The sequence below is a fragment of the Siniperca chuatsi genome, linkage group LG19 (assembly GCF_020085105.1).
Source record: "Siniperca chuatsi isolate FFG_IHB_CAS linkage group LG19, ASM2008510v1, whole genome shotgun sequence".
Classification (NCBI taxonomy): domain Eukaryota; kingdom Metazoa; phylum Chordata; class Actinopteri; order Centrarchiformes; family Sinipercidae; genus Siniperca; species Siniperca chuatsi.
In genome coordinates this window covers 7377183-7398698 of record NC_058060.1, presented here as the reverse complement: position 1 = coordinate 7398698, position 21516 = coordinate 7377183, and the positions used below count along the sequence as shown (strand labels likewise).

General features: G+C 44.2%; 1 protein-coding gene across 4 annotated transcripts in view; it reads left to right on the top strand.

Moving 5' to 3' along the window:
* The first annotated feature begins 362 nt into the window (after positions 1-362).
* Positions 363-21516, top strand: part of nrp1a (neuropilin 1a) — a 60867-nt gene continuing 39713 nt past the window's right edge. For 2 of the 4 annotated variants that reach the window (XM_044176642.1, XM_044176640.1), the window contains exons 1-4: positions 363-895; positions 2170-2599; positions 4044-4218; positions 20796-20977. In XM_044176642.1, coding sequence (XP_044032577.1) covers positions 2533-2599; positions 4044-4218; positions 20796-20977 — 424 coding nt within the window. In that variant the 5' untranslated portion in view covers positions 363-895; positions 2170-2532. Of the gene's footprint in view, positions 896-1882; positions 2600-4043; positions 4219-20795; positions 20978-21516 lie in introns of those variants that run through there. The other 2 variants (XM_044176644.1, XM_044176641.1) reach the window with 1 other exon arrangement.

The following is a 21516-nucleotide window of genomic DNA, read 5'->3' as shown; positions in this document are numbered from 1 at the left end:
TGTTCTAAGACTTATAATAGAAGTTCTGTAGTTTCTCATAAGGGCAGATAGAGCAAGGAAAGGTTTTCTGTGAGTGATCCAAAATAAAAAACGGATCTCATTCAAGATGGCTTACAAGCGCAGAGACGCCATCGGGTTAGTGCATTTCAAGTCTAATGTGACTTTCTGATGTGTCCAATAAAGTCAGGCTGGTAGAGAGAGAGAGAGAGAGAGAGAGAGAGAGAGAGAGAGGCGGCTGGGTGAAATCTGCATCACGATTGCAGAGACACCCCCCCCTCCACACACACCAACACACACACGCACGCAGACAATCACGCGCGCCGGCGTACTCATCCCTCGTAAAGGGGCGTGTGGGGCTGGCAGAGACTCAAACCCTCTGCTTTTGCATCAGTGGAGGAGCCGAGAGCGGTGGCGAACGGAGAGACTGGAAAAAACTTATGTTAGATCAGCCAGGACTTTTCTGTTTCTCTACATTATTCTTTCCATCCATTTGACATTTGGGGGACTCTCTTATCCCCTCACACTGGCCGGATTTCACTTGTGAAAGCGCTGAATGAAAGGGAGCGAAGCAAGGAGAGAGACCCGAAGAGATCCGCGGGGAGGGGACTAGTCTGTACGCGGAGAGGAGAGTGAGTCACCGGGCATCGGCTGTGCGTCTTTGCGCGGTGGGGACCCGGGACCGAACCGGACTGCCCTGTGGTTCTCGCGTAAAAAAAAAGGAGGGTTTGGGGGGGGGGGATAAGTTGACTTGCATTTGTGGGGCTCTGGAGAACATAAGGTGTCATTTTGATAGAATCGGAGGAAGCCTATCGGATCGTACACTCAGCTCCGCGCATGTTGGAAGTGGAGAGAGGAGGGCTGGATGCCTGCGGGTTTGCGTGTCCTCAAGACGCAGGTGAATGCAGCTGTTTTTATTTGACCTGTGCATACAGGGTGAAAAAAAAATATTGCAGCGTTAGAGTGCACTGAAATAATAATAGATTTGTCATCATTTTCCTACGATTTCACGTACAAATTTACAAATGTGGCTGATATGATCCCGTTATTGTTTTACAGCCCTTTCTTTTTTTTAAATATACACATTACAACATACATATTAAAACTCATGTTTCATGTATTTCCATGCATTGTGTTTATGTGGGATTTTGCAGTACAGCATGTACGCGCCGATTGAGGTTTGCTGAATACAAGCCTGCTCCGTTTCTTTTTGTGCAGTGTGACCCAGTAAGGGCAGCCTTGAGTAAATGACTCGAAGCTACTATAATTTACGCTTTAATTGATTCCCCCTAAATTTCAGAGTGCCAGTTTAATGGTGTCACTGGTGTGGGGCAGGCTTTAACAATCGGCGCATCTGGACAGCTACTGGTGCATAAAAAAAAAAAAGTCCTCAAGAACTAAGGGGGAAAAAACACTTTCTATAATTTAGCTCCTGAGCCAAAACTGGCCTATAATAAGCTCTGCAGTACAGATATGCTTCCGTTTGATCAGTGTTTTGAGGGACCGATGGATTGGAAGACACAAAAGGGAACTTCTGTTGATTGGGTTGTTCAGTGTGTCACATACAATGATCAATCCCAAATAGAAGCGGAAGAGGACATCCTGAGGAAATACCCCTACAGTATTCCTTATAATCCAGCTTTACAATGAAAAACAAAATCATGTTTTCATATTTTCACCAGATATCACATTTGGTATATGGTGATATCCCAAATGATGTGTTTAAATGTTCCTGGAGGAAGTCGTGGTGTGTTACTAAATCTTCCATTAATGTCTAGCTCCTTTTCGCAAGAGAAGAGAGAGGGAGGGAGGGGAAGAGAGAGGGAGTGGGTAAAAGAGAGAGAGAGGAAGAAAGAGAGAGAGTCATGTCACTTAACGGACTGCTGGTGCTCTGTGACTCAGTGTGTGGCTCCGCTTACTTATAAAGACACGGGGCTTTTCCCATATAGGTTGGCTATTTGTAATTAAGCCAATCATCAGTCCCTCCGAGTCCCCACTCTGAGCCTATAGAAGCAAAGTGGTCACAATTTTGGGGAAGGGGTGTATCCGTGCCTTTAGTCTTGTGTGTATCAGCAACAGCGCGTTCAGACAGTATTTAGAATGTCCAGAGCGCATGGCCGCAGCGCATTCCTAACCTGCTCACATCTCCGTCTATCTCCTTTCACTCCACAGCCAAGGATTACCCCCTGCCTTATCATTTGACGGAGTAAGAACACAAAAAAAAGGAGTGGGTCATTTCTTCACATATCTTGCGTTTTGGCTTCTTGGAGAGGATATGGCACGGTCGGCGCTGGAGAGAGGAGCGCAGCCGGGACAGGCGAGAGGAAACAGGAGCTGAATGATAGGATGCCAGCGACCTGAGTCCGCACTCAGATCAGTTCCGACTTCGTTAAAAGAGACACTTCTACTTTATTTGTTGAGCTAAGAGGAGGAAAGAAGAATACTTGCCAAAAAAAAAAAAAAAAACAGTTGGAGGAGTTTAATTTCGGAGTTTGTTTGTATGCGTAATTTTATTTTTTTGGTGAGAAAACAAGGATGCATTGTGGATTAGTCTTTATCCTGTTCATGGGAATCCTTTTGGTGGTCAAGGCTTTCAAAAACGGTAAGTGTGACATCTGATATCTATAGAAATAAAGCTTTTATGTACTCTGCAACGGCACTAATCCCAATATTTTTTTTAAAGATTAGCCCTCTCTGATCTCCGCTGATCTTTTGGCACACTCGCATGGCGCTCACCTGCCCATTCTGCCAACACCTAAGGAAAATCCCTCTTGTGATATTTCTAGAGACTTTAACATTATTGCTCAATAGGGACTTTATAGAGACAATTGTCTTTAATTGTGTTTCCTCCTTTATTTTATGTTTTAATTTTGATATTCCTCTAATATTCCCCTCGTAAACTGTATGATACAAAGTAGTGAGGGTATTTTTTTGTTTGTTTCCTTATTGCTGGTATGGCATTTTTATCTTCCATGATACCATTAAAATATTCCTGAATATTTCTTTATTTGTATTTACATAATTACAGTTTCGTGTGAGACCTAAAGCTCTTTCAGAACACTTTATGAAACGATTTGAATCCGTTTTTGTGGGGCCAGCTATCGGTTAAGAAGCCCTGTGTTTCTGAGCTATGATGAATTTCAAAAAATCTGCCCAAATGCTCGACTTACACAACTTCCCCATGTTCTATTCTTACAGCATCAGTTTCGCTTCCACTTTGCGCGTTTATTCCCTTCTCATTTTATTCCCATTTGATTGATTTTGAAGAGGTGTGTGTGGGTTAGAGCAGCAGATGGTGGACGCTTTTATAATAAAAAAGATGAAAACAAGCGCAAATGAAGAGAAATGTGAGTAGCAGGATTGCGGGCCTCTGGAAGACAAAGGATTATTCCTTTTAATGATGAAACTCATACTGTATAAGGACGTTTAAAGGATCAGACTGCAGATCCCTGTGAATTTTGGCTTCGGCAAAACAAAACTTCCTTTGAAGCTTCTCCGTTCAGACTTTTTACTTGGAAGCTGCTCCTTTTCTTATTTTAATGTGAGGAACTATTCCTTCCTCTTAGTGTTACTTAAGATCATCCCAATCAATTAAACAATTGACTCCATAAGAGCTCACCATAGACAATATTCTATTGTATTGGACCCAATATTAATATTATTAACAATAACACTGAATACCAAAGTACATGCAGTAACAATGGGATACTTTCCAAGTAAACTCCTTGCTGACCCTTTAACATTTGTTTGTCCTGACCAATTCAACTTATTAAAAATTATGGTTTGGGATAGTTTTCAATAGATAGATAGATATATGGATATATAGATGAATGTGTGCATTTTGGAACCTCACAAGTTTGTATTATAGTGGTGTGAGAGACATGTCATGTAAGCCTAACAGTCTTAAAGAAGGCACACATTAACTGGTGTAGTCCAACTGTTCTAACTCTGTCAGCTGCTATAAAATGGCATCAGCTAAATGCCCAAATGTTGAATAGTTCCTTTTGTTTCTATCCATAAAGAACTCTTTTCACTCCCCTCTGCAGATAAATGTGGAGGCAACATCAGAATCTCAACCGCCAACTACCTCACCTCGCCCGGATACCCCATGTCTTATCCCCCTTCTCAGAGATGCGTGTGGGTGATATCGGCGCCTGGTCCTCACCAGCGGATCCTCATCAACTTCAATCCGCATTTTGATCTGGAGGACCGGGAGTGCAAGTAAGTACACTGTTAGTTCGAGTCAGAGTTAACGATCGTGTCTGTAAAAAACACATGTGCTTTTGGTCCCAAAAAACTAATTCATTCAATCTGATTTTGTCCCTGGGGCCCCAATCTGATCTAAAGTTAGTTGGGAATAAAGAGTGAAACCTCTATGAAAATAATCTTTATGCATTTTTTTCTGCAATAATGGGTGAATGAAATAACAGTATTAGTGAATTTAAACAGTCTGGGAAGCTTTTGGCCCCCAGAACTCACTTTGGGAGCCACTACACTAAGAGAGGCTGTGTAGAAGCTGTTCACACAAACATACACGCCTATAGATTTATGTTTATTCCTATTTGATAGCATGTTTGTGTTCCTGTGGGTATTATAGCGCTTATGCGTGACACTCATTCTCCCCTTTCCCTCATGCATATTGCACATGAAACTGCTCCATCTAGTGTCCGCAGGCTCACTGAAACTGTGTAAATGCTCTCCTGCTCTGGCACTACATAGGGCAGCAGGAATGTCTCACCCCTGCCATTTGGTTTTGGAATGTCCTCACTTCTCGTCCTTGTCAAATGAAGTCACCGGGGTACAATATTGATTTGAACTGCCGTACTTTAGCAGAAGGCATTGAGGGAGAAAAACTCACCGGGGGCCATTAACTGTGGTTACTTTATACACTGGAAGAAAAAATGTCCATCTTAATAAGCTATTTGCTTTCATATTTCCTCTTAAAATCCCATTACTCTCCAACAAGTGGTATATTCCAAGAACGGGTTACATTTAAAAAAAACAAGTCTCAGCTTATTTTAATTTGGCAGTCACTCAGAGTTGTGTCAAAGTTGGAAACAAGTGAGTTTGGGTTTTTTGACTTCGATTTCAACGCAAAACTGGGTGAAATTACCTTTTTATGGTGAATCTCTCAATGACAGTTAGTTACTGATCCTTATTTGACTTGTAAGCCGCGAGCTGTCGCATCCAACAAAAGGCTAAGCGGCTAACCTGTTGTCAGATAGATAGTTTAAGCCGATGAAACCAGAGACAGGCAGTAATGTGATGAGCCTGTGTCAGTGTGGGTGCCCTGAGGTGAGCCTTGCCTGGGCAGACTGCCTCACTCTGATTGCCTGTCTGTCTGTGTGTGTGTGTGTGTGTGTGTGTGTGTGTGTGTGTGTGTGTGTGTGTGTGTGTGTGTGTGATTGTGTGTGGTTTTTGTGCGTGTGCCGGTGCCTCTGCCCTGCTCTGTCTCAGCTGTTTGTTTACGCTGCAGGGCTTGGGAGAGTACAGGGCTTTGCTGGATCCTGTTACTGTATCCCTGCTCCACCCAAAACCTGGACCCTACGCTTCTTTTGTGCTCCCTCAATGGCCCCTGTATATGTTTGCAGGGTTTGGTTTTTTAATCCCGGATTTCAATCCCACTTTCTTTACTGCTGTCAGAGATTTATGGCAGGCTGAATGCTGCTGTCTTTTAAAGGCTGGATGCTTCTTGACACTTCTTTTGGGTCCAATTTCAGCACCAGAGGGACTATTAAACTGTCCAACATCTTCAGAAAGAGAGAGCGAGGAAGGGACAGGAAGAGGGGGGTTAGCGGTAACAATGCTTGTGCTAATCAAATTAGTCAGGAATGAATTTCCTGTGTCTTACCACACACAGTAAAATATTTTAGTGCCTGCAGGCTCAAGGAAGGCAGCGTTTTTCCAGGTTGAAAAGAGGGTAGGCTTTGAGTTTAGTGATCCATCGATGTATCATTTAGGAATTAGCTCAACAGTACGTTTTCACTTTAACAGCCACTGAATTAGCAGATTGTGGACTGCCAGTTAATTGGCTGTTCATAAATGTGTTAACAGATGAAGTTTGTGTAGTGGATGTGTTTGCATCTGTGAGCGCCTCTCCCTCTCTTTCCTCCTCGCTGTTTATTTTATTTATTTATTTTTATTTTTTTGCCTCTACCCTGTTTGCTTATTCATTTCATTTGGAGCCGACACAGCCTATGTAATACCAATAGTGTGGTCAGAAGGTCATAAACTGCTTGTCTAGAGGATACGCTAACAAATGACTTCGGCAGTCGGCTGTGAAACTTAAGTAAGTCTGTGATTCATGTGGGCCACGCAGAGATTGCACCCGAAAAAGGAGTTGACCTGACCTACAGCTTTTTCCTATTTTTAACTTGGTGTACCGTTTCATTTTTAATGTTTTTAATGGAGTGGGTTTTCATGGGACTTCACAATGTATTCCACCTTGTGCGGCTGCACTTTGGCTTTATCCAGCAAAGACAAGCCATGAAGTGAAATCCATTTTCCTTTTTCCTTCTTAATTTCAAATGATGGCACTATATAACATGAGAGTGGGTTATTGTGCTAATCGCTGACAAGCCATGTCATAAGTAACTCAATTATGAGAGGGGGAATAGTTACTTATATATCTGTAGACAGTAGTTGGGTGTGATTTGTGTTGGACCCATCAGACTCCCTGTCGCAGCTCCACTCACCAAATCAGGCCTTACATAATGGAAACTGATGAGAGCCAGAATGACTTCCTTATCTGATGGACTGGCAGAGTGGGTGGAGGCGGAGGGGGTGGAGGCTACAATGCATGCTTCAGTGCACTGCCTTGCAATCTAATTAGTGGGTAAATGGAACACATATGCCCCACATGTTCCCCAACATGGCTGTTATCAGCAAACCAAACAAGAAGCACTCAAAGTGGTGCTCATAAAAAGAAAAACAGCCCCTTTACTGAGTGGAGCCTGGCCGTGGTGGTGGTGGTGTTGTTGCACGTGTGTGCTACCCTTGACAGGTTTGTTTGGGGAAGTGCAGAGGCCTGTATCCTGAGAGCTGGAGGAGGAAAACACTTCATCACAGAGATAAGGAGACTAAGTGAGCCCTGCGATTCTGAATGCAGAGCGTGTTTACCTTTCACGCACTGTTGTAGACTTTCACAGAGTGGAGTTTCAGGGGCCGCCCACGCCGCTCTCACAGCTAATGAAGTTTGAGGCGAAGGCGCAGCCAGCATCAAGGCAAATATTTGGAGTCAATTCGCTCTGAAAATCAGTAGAATGAGCAAGCTAAGCTCAAGTGAAAAACTGAAGTAAATAGATATGCTATTGCTCCCCTCCCTCCCCATGCATGCATTCTCTGTTTCTCTGCGATCTGATAAGGGCTCGTCAGGCTCGTCTGACTGTGGCAGCTCTGCCATCTGAAGGAAAAATGGAGGCTTAAATGGATTTGAATCTAAAGTGACAGACAGGTTTCACATAAGGCAGACTGAAGGGCACGACGATAGTTCTTACTGTTCGAGTAAGATTGTCTGTGTAGAAACCTGATAAAGTTAGAGTTGCCAGTTTTAAACTTACTTAAACAAGACACTCGTTCATCCTGAGCTGCAGGCTGCTCTCCATGTCCTCTCCTGCTGACTCGAAGAGGAGAACCAACTTTCTATAGATATGATGTACTCCTGACAACATTATGAATCATTGATGCATTGGATTTGCTGACCAAACCAAAAGAACTGTAACTTCTTCAGCACACAGAAATTCCTTGCAGCCAGCCAGCCAGTCAGTCAAGGCTGCGCTGTTTGTTTTGGAGGAGCAGAAGAGAGGGGTTGAAAACAGAGGGAGAAAGAGACTGTCTCCTCTTTCTCAGCCCTCCCTCATTTCTTTGCTTTTCTCTCTGTCTGGATGGTATTTTTCTGGACCTCACAGAAATTCCAGCGTGACAGTCTGTGCAGTAGATTGAGGGGGGTTCAGATGAGATGTATGGCAGGGTGGGACTAGGCAGATATTTGAGGAATGCCTTCTCAAGCAGCCCTTTGTGGGGGAGATCGAGAAAGTCAGCAAAAGCCTCCCGCCTCGCCACGCTTCAAAAGTCTGCGAGAGCCCCCCTGCCTTCAGGTGCCTGTAACTCAAAGCTTGGAGAAGCACTCTCCTCCTCTTTTTAATTGTAGTCCTCTCCTTTTTCTGTCCCTCTGCCCCTTCCACTCCGATCTCCCGCTGAGCTGCCCCTGTGGAGCTGCTCGGCCTGCTGGGAAGGCAAACATTCTCTGCTGTGTACCCTCTACAATAGACAACCTGCCCCTCCTGGCATTCCTGACCAGGCCTGGACACCAGAGATGACTAACAGGAGCTTGGGAAGGGTTAGTGGGTCTTACCGTACCCTGGATCTATAGTTGGCTTTTTCTTTGTTATGCGGAATCCCACTAACTCCACTCATATGGTCATAGTGCCCAACAAAGACTGCCACCTGTTTCTAGGAAGTGAGAGTGGAGGACAGAAGGGGCTTTAGGGAAAAGATCCACTTGGCCACTTTCCCTAATTCCGCTGTTACCCTTCCACCTGAATAGCATGCAGCAGCTCCACGATAAAGAGCAGTGGAGCTTCACAGCTGGGGAGTGAGGAGCAATAACTCCTTACTGGATCTGAAAACAGCTCCTTCATCCCCTTCACTCTTCTCCCACACTCCTCTGCGAGGCGACCATGGGTAAATAAGGAGAAGTGGGCTTTGTGACTGTTTATCAGCCGTTGTCATGGAGGAAAATAAATAAGGCAGGAACGCAACAGACAGGCCTGTGGCGGTAAAGGCTTTTAAAGAAGGGAAGTGCTGTGACCTCCGGGGCTGAGGGGACGGGGGCTTTGGAGTGACAAGGATTATTGGAGATACTTATGGCCTGTTAGTGGACATTTATTTCTGTTGTCCATGTGTGCTTCTTTTCAAAGTGTATGTCAGAGAAACATCCATGCTGATGGAGTTCAAAGCCGCTCCACAAAATAGGCCTAGCAAAAGAAAGAGTGCGTAGGGCGACCCCGCTTCTTTTTAACTATCAGCTTTAACAAAAGCAGCTGAAATTAGGCACCTGGTATTTTCCACAGCAACAGACTCCCACAGTTCATAAGAATGGAAATCAAATTGACATTGAAACAGTATACCTTGAAAAACTAGCTTGTCAGCTGCATATCAAAGAGCAATCCACTTAATATATCTTATTTGCACTTCACAGCAATTATACCAAACCTTATTAGGTATTAAGAGTAATATTATAGAGTACGGTTGAGATCTGCAATGAGATAACTTCTGTCATGAATTGGCGCTATATAAATAAAATTGAATTCAACTTCCAGAGACAAGCACTCTGCATCTTAAATTTCTATTTACAATACATCATCATTTGCTACCTACAAAATATAACCGTTAATGAGACAGGTAAGCCATTCAAAGCAAAGGAAAGCCACAGTGCTGATAAATGTTAAGTGTTCACCTTGTTAATTAACCAGAGGGCAGAAAAGACTGGACAGGAGATGTTGCATTAGAAAGGCATTCATTAACCTTCACTCTCATTGCTCTCTTTTCTTCTTCTTCATTTCTTTTAAACATAAAGGGCTACTCCCTGGCTAATGAGTCGAACGAGTCGGTCTGTGCACATGTGTGCTTGCATGCATGCAATACGTGTGTGTGTGTGTGTGTGTGTGTGTGTGTGTTACCATGGGGTTGAGGGTCTTTGTGTGTGAGTGTTTCACCTTGGCCGCGGCTTGGAAGGGCAGCCTGATTGAAAAGCTTTCTGGCCGTGGCATCTGCCATCCTCCCCGCTGCTCTGTCACCACTTTGATTCATGCACAACCTGACCACAACCGGGAGGCGAGCCACTCTACCTCACAGCAGGAGGGAGGTCCACTTCACAGCGGAGGAGTAGGAAAAGGAGGAACGAGGGAGGGAGAGGAAGAGAGAAAGAAACAAGACAAGGCGAGTGCTCATAAATAACCCGCCGGATTTCAAGCCTCAGTCACATATCTGAGGCAGCACAAAAGCATCATACAGTCTCACGTGTCTGCCTGTTTTGTTTTTCATTTCGATGTGGGAGTTAGCGATTCATGTTTGCCAGGAATTGAGTGTCACTAAGCTGTTTCTGGCACACGGTTGGTGAATTCTTTTCTTTTTTTTCTTCTTTTTTTTTTCCAGCCCCAAACCAATACAAGTTTCCCTATATGGAAGTTTCTTGTGGAATGAAGCCGTGGCCCACACAGCTCATAGATGTCAGTCGTATGCTCTTTCACTTTTTATCCAAAGCAGATTGCTAGAAAAGGAGCCGTATGGAGAGACTCATGATTAGAGGACAACATTTGGTAATCTCAGCTCTCTATCTGGACACACATCTGGTGACTATAAGAAAATTCATAAGCATTTTCCTTCCAGTGCCAATGAAAAGGCATTAAACACTGAGGCTATGATTCAATTATGTGTTTCTGTTTCCAAAGGACAGTTGGTAAGTACCGTCTCCCCCTCTCTCTGCCTCATATAATATAATTATCAACAGGTTTTGTCTCGCCTTTTTTTCTTTCCATCAAATGCTGATTTCCCAGTTTATGAGGCTGTATGGAAAACAGCAAGAAGTGATAGGCAGGGTGAATGAATGAGGAATAATTTGAGTTCATGATATGTGGGTGGCAGGACAGTAGTCAGGGGTGGATTAGTTTGAAACAGTACCTCCCAGTGTCTTACTTATCCACCCGTCTCAGGGGAGAAAGGAAAGAAAAGAGGCCGTTTAGCTGAATTGGTGAGGGAGTTCTGGACACTTTAACACAGCGTGTCCAGGCTTGTCAGATATGTTTCGTTCAGTGGTCTAACCTTGAATGGGGTTCATGATTTTGATTGATGTGTCCGTGGTCCTACGCGGCCTGTTTGTTGCCCTAACGCCCCAGTGCTTACAGATCCACACGGGGTGGCAGGTGGGTGGGGGGGGTGAGGGGGGGCTCAGCAACCACAGGGTTCTTTATTCAAACAATCAAGCAAGTCCCCAGAGGGACTCTGGGTGAAGTGAAGTTTGTTTGCAGTGGGTAACAGTGTAGGTAGGTAGGAAGTAAAGCCAAGGACCCTCCTGTGTCAGCCCCAGATCCCCGGGGTCATTTTCGGTCACTGTGTTTGCGCACAGCGGGCTGTCGGCTCGCTAGTGTTTCTCCACCACTCAACACGGCGTGATTCGTCCAGGATGGCAAGCAGACAGTGATTGATGGGGCTGTACCCCACTGCTCTCTGATTGAGTTAGAGCCACGCACAATGCCTCGCTTTGTTTGCTCTTTGCTTAATCTCTCCTCACTAAATTGGCAACATTAGTTGTGGTCTTTCTTTTTCATTGCAGCCACCACTGCATTTTTTTTCTCACGGCTTTATTTCTTTTGTTAGATGGCAGTAATTGTAAAAAACGGACTGTAAATTCAGCCTCACAGCGACCTTTTGTGGCATTATCACAGTAGGGTAGTGCTGAAAGTGTTATTAGTAGCCTGTACCTCTGGCGCCTGTCCAGCCTTTCCAGGATGACCCCTGTCTACCCAGGGATAAGTGACAAGAAGGCCCCTCTCTTCCATGCATACTTACACAATCTCCCAGAGGACTTCACCAGAAAGCAGAGGGAAATGATACTACTGGACAGACGGCATCCATGTTGGCAGGGAAGTTTGATTGTAGGGCCAGTAAATGGAAGAGTCACCTTGCCCTCCAAATGCTGGCAAGGGCTGGCCATCGGTACTTAGATCGGCCCTGCAATGCCAAGCATTCAGCTTCTCTGCCCGGCACCGCGGAAGAGATGCACCGCTTGGCATGTGGCCCTCACAGCATGGCCTATTTGGCTTTCAAAGTGCTGCATCACTGGAAAATCTGAGTTCTTTGCACGCAATGAGAACAATGCAGCCATCAGAATGAAATAAAGGATGTGGTTTTAAACATTAGATATTGCATCCAAGGGCTGATTCACGTTCAAAGGAAACTTCCCAAATCTGGCAGCAACTGATCAACTGGCCATGCTAGCAAATATGTGCCTATTGTAAAAACTCTCCACTTATTTATTTTATCACCATCCTTTTTCCTCTTCCTGTTAAGAACCAGAATAGCTTGTCTTGTCTCAAGGTTATTGTGTGGTTAAAGGTCAGGTGTGGTTGCTGTTGTCTGTTTGTGCGTATTGTATACACTCAAGAGGACAATCCCAATCCTCCACAACACTCTCTCAGGGCCTGTTCACAGCCTCCCCTGCTCCCCGCCAAGTGGCTGCATGTCCAGCCAGATGACCGGGTCATGGAGCACCCAGCCCAGACTGCTCTCTGACCCCCCCAACCCCCCCGCCACCTCCACAGACTGCAGGGAGGACACAGAAAAGAAAGAGGAGGGTGAACGCTAGGGGGGACGGATGGGGCGTTTAATTGAATAATTCCCAGTGCAGTTATTACTACCATTGCCCTCGAGCTCCCTAGCTGTTGCAGAGCCATGTAAAAGAATCTTAGAGAGAGAGAGAGCATGCTCCACGCCACTGAAGCTTTTGCTGGATTTTGTTGATTGCCAACTACCTCTATAAGCTATTTGCACTATTTCTCTCTTTTGTTTCTGTTATTCCCTCTATCAACCATCTAACTTACATGCCTTCACACTCTTTCTCTATCTCCCTCACCAGTCTGTTTCCTTTTAACCCACCAACACCACTGGCCCACACACACCGCACTCTTTCTCTCTTCCTGCCCATTGTGGAAGTGAGAGTTTTGAACAGCACCCAAAAGCTTTACCTCTAGTTGACCTCAGCCTCAACTCCCCTCCTCCCTTCCCGTCCTCCTCTGCTCTCCTCCTCTGCTCCTCTTGCCTTCTTTGAGTGCAGCATGCTCCTCGCACACACAGCTCATTACCCGGCAGGGAGCACCGCTAGCTTCTCACAGCATCAGAAACAAACAGATGATTGCCTTTGTATATGCCGCTCAATTTGGGGGAATGCACATTGTAGCTGTTTTCTCTCATCAGCCCATAAGATATGACGTTATATAGCGTTCACTTTGCTAATTTTAGTCCCATGTTAAGTTAGTAGGTCCCTAGCTCAAGGTTGTTGACAAATATCACCACGTTTCCTCATGTTTCTTCCTGTCACATGGTTACAGCATGCCAGACCCCAATCATGTACATCCTACACATGTAGACATGAACAGAATGTCCAGTAATAGTCCCCTAATAAGCACCCCCTTTTTCCTGACATACACAAAATAAATGGGATACTGTTCTTGGACCCTTTTGTTTTGTGTCATGATCCTGGTCTCCTCTGAAAGTGAATTCTTTGGGGGGGGAAAGTCACTATTAGTCCAAGTCCGTATGGTTTCTCACCAATTTTTTAATGCAGATCTATGCCTGTTGTTATGTCAGGTCAGCTACAGACACAATGGAGCTATATCCACAAGGCAACTAATTCTGTTCCAAATGTGGTGATGATTGCACTAAAATTAAGCATTCTGCATTGTTTCCTCTAGGTGGTGGTCTGTGGTTTATGCAGATTGAATTGTGAGGCTTTTTGCTCTCAAATGATGTAAGTTGAGGGATGTTTCAAGTAGGTGCCAGCCAAAATAATGTAACAAACCCCCACTCCCAGCCACTTTTTGGACCCCTGCTTAAGGGGCTGCCATGCATTGAGATATTTTACAAATTCATACATTGTGAACTAAGCAGAGGGCTATGGGTCTTCATTATACAGTAGGCTGAGATGAAGCAGCCCTGTACTCCCTCCCTCCCTGCAGGGTGTGCATGTATCCATGCCACTAAGTCCCATAGGTGCCCCGGGGGGGGGGGGACAAGAGCAGGGCAGGGACAGTGTGTTTAAACAAGACAGTATATACGTCGGCCCTGCTGTGCCACATTTCCTCCTTTCTCCCTGTGCCCTGTTATTTTTACCCTTGACTTCTCATTGTTGTAACGACGGAGTATCATCTGAGCCATGCCACAGACCCCTGTGGAGGACTTTCTCCTCGCTCACCTCTGTCTGCCCCTCTCGCCTATATAATCAGAGATCCTCTCAAATGTCAAGGTGGGACAAATGGGAGCCATTCCCTCCTGTAATGGCCCCAGAAATGGACTGGAGTGCTTCACCCCCCCCTCTCTTTCTCTCTTCCTTCTTTGAGAAAACACATGGGCCTTTTCATCCTCTCTATTTTATTGGCTTTCTTTCTTTCCATGTATTTTTCAGACTTTTATACCAATTTCCTGCTTTTCTTTTTTTGGCCCTTTGTAAATCGTATCACAGAGTTTCTGGCTTTGTCGTGTTAACATGTTAAACCTTTTCAGGATAGGGTGTATAACTGACATATTGCATAATAGCTCTCAGTCAAAATGACTATATAAGAAGGCCGTTACTACACTGTGGCTTTACTTCTATGAAGTGTTTCTTAGAAATTATCCTCAAGGGGTTGGTCGATTAATTTGCGGAAGCATACATTCGCGTGTGAATATTCATATCTGCACACTAAGAGGCATATAGAGCTCAGCTGTATTCTAAGCAATTTCGTTTCTGAAGCTCACTTAGCAGGGAAAAAGTGCTAAATGTGTATTTCCATTTTGCCATGGGCAGTTTTCTAATTAATTGTACTTCCCGCTGTATTCATGCGAACAAGATGTGCAATAGAAAAAAATGTGGCTTTTCAACTCTGCTCACTGCAGCTATTATATACAGCTTTCATATAGTCTTGAACTTTACACATCAACAATGCACTGCAGATTGATGTATTTTCACTGATTGAAAGCTCCCGCACATTATTATTACTATTATTATTAAAATGGTAGCTTGTGGTTTTGTACTGCATTGATAGATGCTGTATTGACACACTTCGCATGTTAATACATGCTGAGGGCTAATCATTTTCCATTTTTGTTTCAAAAAAGGGTTTATTTGGAATATTTTAAAAAGGAATTTATCACTTTTTATTTGGAATACTGAAAACAAATACAGTGCACAATTTGTTAAGAATATTCAATAATGCAAAAATCTATTTGGAAATCAGATTTTAGAAATATCCTTTGCAGTGCAACACATATTTTTGATTGATAATAACTTAAAACACTGAGACCTTTGATTATTTTAAGTCAGCAGTGTTAGGCCACATACGACTAAGTAACAAAGAGCAAATTTACTGCGTCTTTTGTTTAAACTACTGATGTATAATATTCACATCTCTATAATCACGTTATTGTGACCTATTTGTCATGCTTTGCAATTTTAATGAGGGAAGAAGGTCAAAGTGTGCATAACAGGATGACTGAAAATATGCACAGCTCTGCTTTGGCCCTGTAGGAATGCCGCAGTCACCCATGGGAATAGAAAGCAAGTCACCTGAACGTACTTCAGCATCGCCAGGGTTCAAAGTGCATTAGCCCTTACATGTGAGGTGAGCACGGGGGATTTATGTGGCCTGCTAACAGTGGGAGCTTTTGTGATCAGTTTTATTTATCCTGCTTGTTTTTAGTCCACCCCCCACCCCCTCCAGGTCAGAGCACTGTGAGCCCGCTCTGTGCTGAGCAGAAAGGATCCCCCCCTTGAGGCAGAATTCTCCCTCTGTCAGTCTGTGCTCATATTTCCGAATAAAGGATTATTGTGCATGTTGCAAAGGGAGGGGAGAAGCAATAATTGAGTCTAAATAGCCAAATTCATTAATTTGATTGTTGGCGACAGCAGATCTCTCGACAGTGTAATTAGGAAAGCTAATGGATGGAGGCACGCTAAATCCATCAATGCTAATGATAATTGCTGTTCGGGATAGTGAATATGCTTTACAAACATGTGGCCAAGGCCGCCACAAAATCAGAAACAGCCACAGCATCTAAAAATATGACAGAGCTGAGTCTACCCGTGTGGGGGTAACACCCAATGAGGCCAGTTGGAAGGGTGCAGCTGAGCCGTCTAGGCGTGGAATATCCATCTTTTCATCTGTCTTTTTTATATCTTCCCTCCATCCATGTGGCAGTGTGGTGGTGAGCAAAGTAATCATGCCCTTCTCCCCTCGCTGACAAGGAACCACTTCTGAAATCATCAGCTCGGATTGGTTGGTGGTTGATCCCGCTGGGCGGGTTGCCACGTTCTGAGGCCGTCAACTTTTTCTGCGTATTCAGAAGTGGACACACATTAGTGGAGAGGGTGATAGCGTAAAATCTTTTTTAAGCTATTTTTTAATCTTCTTGGTCAAGCTTCTGTTTTAACGATGAGATCTTGATGATTACATGATTATGCAAAATCTTAATGTTAGCAAGTCAATTAGGGTTAACGTTTTTAGCTGAGAACATTAAGATGTAAACCCGGTATACTGCCTTGTCTGCCCAGGCAAGCTGGCCATTACAGCTGGACTGGGCCCAAGAAAAGAGGGAACCTGTTATTCTAGTGTGGGTTAATGAATGTTACATGCAAGAGGGAGGCAGTATAGGAGGGAAAGTAGAGAAAGAGAGACCATTTTATTTCAGAGAGGTATGTCCCCTCCAGGCTCGGAAAAAGTAAGTCGGAGATCAGCTTGTCTCGTGCCCCCCGTACAAACGTTAATGATGTTTTTCCGGAGCCCCAAGTGACTGTTAGCCGAGACTCGTTAACACGTGAAGTCTGCGGGCTGGAGTTTTCTGACAGCTGACAACAAAGTCCTTTTTCCTGCTAAGTCCCCTGGGCCTCACAGAGCTGTCCCAAGTCCGTTGTTTAGGGCTTTCCACTTGTGTTATCCAGAGATGTTTTGACATGTTGTAGGTGACATGTTTTCGTGTGATAACAAGTTATACTGTGACAGCTGCAGAAAGAGAAATGCCAGAGAAAAGCGCCAGGCATTTGTTCTATACACAGCTGAAGCAAAGGGAGTAACAGCAAAGAAAGAGCTCTTGTTCTGGGGGTTTCCACAGCATGCTTGAGCTTATAAATGGTCTGATTAAAAAAACTAACCAATTGTATGAGGCTCAGTCTGTCATAGCGTTATTCCATTGCCTCAGATTGTATTGCTTTTGTAGAACCATATCAAGCGGACATTTATAGAGGGAGGACAGATTATTTCCATGGGAAAGCTTCAGGCAATATAACTGTTATATTGTTAGGCCGGTGGTTTGTCGCTTTCTCTTTGGCTTTGCAAGGAGGGCTAATGTTCTTGTTTGACACTAGCGGATTGCTTTCTCTCTGTGCCTGAAGAAAGAAGGCAGGCTAATACATTTGAGTCGGTGAAGCGAAGGTCGTTGAGAATTACATTCGAACCCCCCTACCCCTCTCTTTTTTCCCTTTAATTTCCCCACTGGATTGGCAAACCGTTTTCACTATTAGCACTGTGGTAGGCAGCTCACTGTGTGTGTGTGTGTGTGTGTGTGTGTGTGTTGTGGCATGCTGTCAGGCCCACCCAGACCCAAAGCAGACTAGACAGATAAATAGGTGCATGGCTCAACTGGATTGTAGTGTCATGAGGAATAAGACAGCAGCAGTGATACCAACATAAAACATCCAAACAGGCCCCTGCGAAGAGGAATCGAAGTTTAACTTGGCCAGTCACCCCAAAACTGTGGGACCGTACGGAGCTTAAAAGTAGGTCATGTTCATGTTCTTCTTTTATGATCCTAAATAGAGATTGCTAACTGTCCCTTGTCTTCCCTACGGACTCTCAACCCTAGAAGCAAGTCCCCACAGGTTTTTAGATCAATTGATTAGAGCTACATTTAACATGGCTGGCAACAGGAGAGCCTTTCGAGGGCGTCAAACTATCGCGCCAAGCATTTCACATAATGTCTTCCAGATGATAAGGGCCTGGATGGATCTGTGTTAGCAGAGCAGAGCGTGTGGACCTACCGGCACCAAACTGCTGGAGTTCTGGCTGACGCACCAGTCATTTAGGCACAAATAGAGACATTTTGGAGAAGGAGGTCTCTTCTTTCTTTCCTTTCTCGCACATAGAGCACAGCGAGGACCCCCAGGGCGTATTCTCTCTTCCATCTGCATCCTCCCTCCCGCTGTGCTGCCTTTGTGAGGGCCAGGGTAAAAATGCAATAAACAGCTTTTCTGGAGGTGTGAGGAGTCAAAATAGAAACAAAAATAAAAGTAATCCTCTTGTTTGGATGGTGAATAAGGAGTTTGTGAGTAGAGGCGAAATGAAAACATTGGTTGACTGGCATCTGTTCATGTGCCCACATAAAAACATAATATACTGTACATAATATGCATAATGCTGCTGTACACACACTTGTTTTCACATATATTGTGCATGTGTGCACCCAAACAACAAAACCACACACACACAAACACTCGCTCAGCTGCTTCAGCTGTACTGCAGCTTGCTCGTCTCCTTCATCTCAGTGATGCATCTCAGCATCAATTTTTTAGGCGTCTGGCAATCCTCAGCTTTTGGCAGTTGCAGGGTGGGGGTGGGCGGGTAGGGGATGTGAGATAGCTGCAGAGACAGAGGCTCTGAGGTGAATTATAAGTCTGCTGATAGAACAGAGCAGGGCCACAGAAAGATTGATGCTCTATGTTGTGAGCTGGGAACCAAAAGATGGAGAGGAGAGGAATCAGTAGAGGTGAGGAGAGGGGAGAGCCTCTAAGCAGAGAAATTGATTGCGCAAATATAAACAATTTGGGGAAGAAATCTTACTGCTGCATCTTCTTGACAGATTTCTCTCAATTTATGTTGATGTTCAGTTCACTCGAAATTTAGAAAATGCGTATACCAGTATGTATGCTATCCTTTCAGTAACAAAACTAACATTGAGAAGACAATAACTTTAATTTCATTGTTTTAATGCGAAAAAGAGTTTTGTAATTTTGGTTAGACTTTAAATACTTTCATCATAAGTATTTGCTCTGGTGACTAATCATTACAACAGGAAAAAAACCTGATCCCTGCTTCAGGGGAGCCCTTTAAAATAAATAATGAGTATGACTGTATGGGATGAATCCTGAAAAGAGGTTTCAAGAGAAGTAGGCTGCCTCTCAGGGCCTACTGGTTTTATGAACAGAAAGCAGCTTTCTTGCCAGGTACCAAAGCTTTAACCCGAGAAATTTATAGGAGCGAAGAAGAAGAGGCTCCTGATGCATGTTGACAGCTCAATATCATCTCAGATCACGCTATCCACGCAGAAAGACGAGTGAAGTCATCCATCCAGCGCACCTCCTCAGGGGACCCAATTTGGAAAGAGTGTCCAGCTCTACATTTAGTTATACTCTGTCCTTCCCTCTCACTAGCTGACTCCTACTACTTGCTGTAATATTTTGCATATGAAAACCCAGTAGACATCCCTCCCCACCTCCCCCAAATCACCTCTGGTAACTTGATTTCTGTTTTACAAATCCGTATTTTAAATTTGAAGCAGGTGATGGAAACGTTTTTGTAGAAAAAGGTGGCAAAGGGTGCGTGTGGATACAAGTCAGGCCCCACCTGAGGCCAGAGCTGTCATTCAAAGTGTAAATCGGCTTTCTGTGTGAAATCCTGTGCATTAAGTGAATTCAGAATTGCTAAGGAGACGTGATGTTTTGACAGTAATTTGGGAATCAAGCAAAACTATGAAAATAGGCCTCTTTACCCAGAAGGCACATATTTTCTGAGGAAGGGAGGAGGAGACAGAAAGAGCAAGTGTGCGACTGAATGCGCACACTTGCTGCACATTATACTCACATACATGAGAATTAAGTTCTGTATTTACTGTGTGTGAACTGCATTTTTTTCATCTGGTTTCTGATGAAGATGGAGGACCATCGCAGCAGGTCATCGGGGTTTGGGCAGGAATATGTTCGCTAAGTGGCCCGCAGAGCTGAAAACTTGGCGGGAACTGGCGTTACGGGCAATTAGGAACTATGGAAACCTGAACCAAAATCTGCTTTTGGAGCGACGCTCGCCCCGTCACTCACAGTCAAAACACAGCACGGAAAAGTCATCTGAACCATCATGCAAACTTACACACACATACGAGCACTGGAGTAAAAACCACAACTCAAATACATTTAATGCACACTCTTAACAAGTGCCTGAAAACACACACACACACTGATAACCAGAGGCTGTATAGACCACCCTCGTTGGCCAGTCACTCTAATTTCTCCTCTACCGGCTTAAGTTTCAAATGCGTGTGTGTGTGTGTGTGTGTGTGTGTGTGTGTGTGTGTGTATGCCCCCTTTCCCAGTTCTATTTCAAAGCCGTTTTCCTCTTCTGCTCCTAAACTCTGCACTGACTCAATTAGGTAGCTGCTTCCCTTCTGTGTGTGTGTGTGTGAGTATGTGTGTGTGCGTGCGTGTGTGTGTGTGTTTGTGTTTAACAGCTTTAACACCTACTTTTTCTATACATCAGCCAAAGCCAAAGGCCAAGATACTATCACTTTCAATTCACATTTTCTGTTGTACAACAGTGATACAGACACACACTGTCAGCCTTTTCATGTGGTTAAACAGGAGATAAATAACTTTTCAGCTGAAGTTCGGTAGTCAAAGCAGTTATGTAAACCTGACCTCAGTGCTGCTGGGAGCACAAAACCTCTGCAGTGTGTGTTTGTGTGTTTGTGCCAGGTCGATATAATGAAAGCATAGCCTGCCCACCTGTTCTCTGAGTTTTAACCTGAGACCTCATTAGTACACAGTGTTTTATTTCCACTACATTACCTGCACAATATGCTGTGTTGCTCTGTGTTTATGTGGTCCTCTGAGTATGGATGTATGTGTGTTTGTCTGTGTGTCTATGTGTGTGTGTGTGTGTGTGTCTTCACACATGCACAATATGAGTGGGATAACAGTAATATAGTTATTTCCAAATAAACCAAATTTACCAAAAAAAACACAGTGCGACTAACACTGCTTCTCTTTCTCCTGTTTTGTTCAGGTATGACTATGTGGAGGTGCGAGACGGTGTGGACGAGAGCGGTCAGCTAGTGGGGAAGTACTGTGGGAAGATCGCTCCCTCTCCGGTCGTCTCCTCCGGAAACCAGCTCTTCATCAAGTTTGTGTCTGACTACGAGACCCATGGAGCAGGTTTCTCCATCCGATATGAGATCTTCAAGACAGGTGGGTGGCCTAGCACAGCTGTAGTTTCACTTTATCCCAACTATGAAATATTACCTGAGTAATATACTGTATTACTCAGGTGACGATGTATTTCTCAGGTTTAGGACATTTCTCATTAACCTGTTTGTTTCTTGTTTCAAATAGACAAGGGCTAAGAATATTGAGAATAAAAGTGGCTGACAAACCTCACTGCAAAGTCCATTTAGCAGCTGTTCTTGAGCTTTCGATCGTATCATGCAATCTTCCTCAGCAGATGGAGTTTGCCGAGTTGTGGAATTATAGATACAATTCCATGACACCAGGGCAAACTCTGAAGATGGACCTTGAGGTGATGTACCTTTCAACTACTGTTCCCAAGATCAAGAATGGATTTTCATTTTTAAGTTATTTTTCTATAGCTCTACTCCTTCTACCAACTGAAATTCCAGGAAACGCTTTAGTAATTTGCACTTGAAGAACAGCGTCCTCCTCCTGTTTTGTGCTGTAAAGCAATCCAGCAGATTTTCTGCAATTTATTGAAAGTGAAATGCAGCATTGAC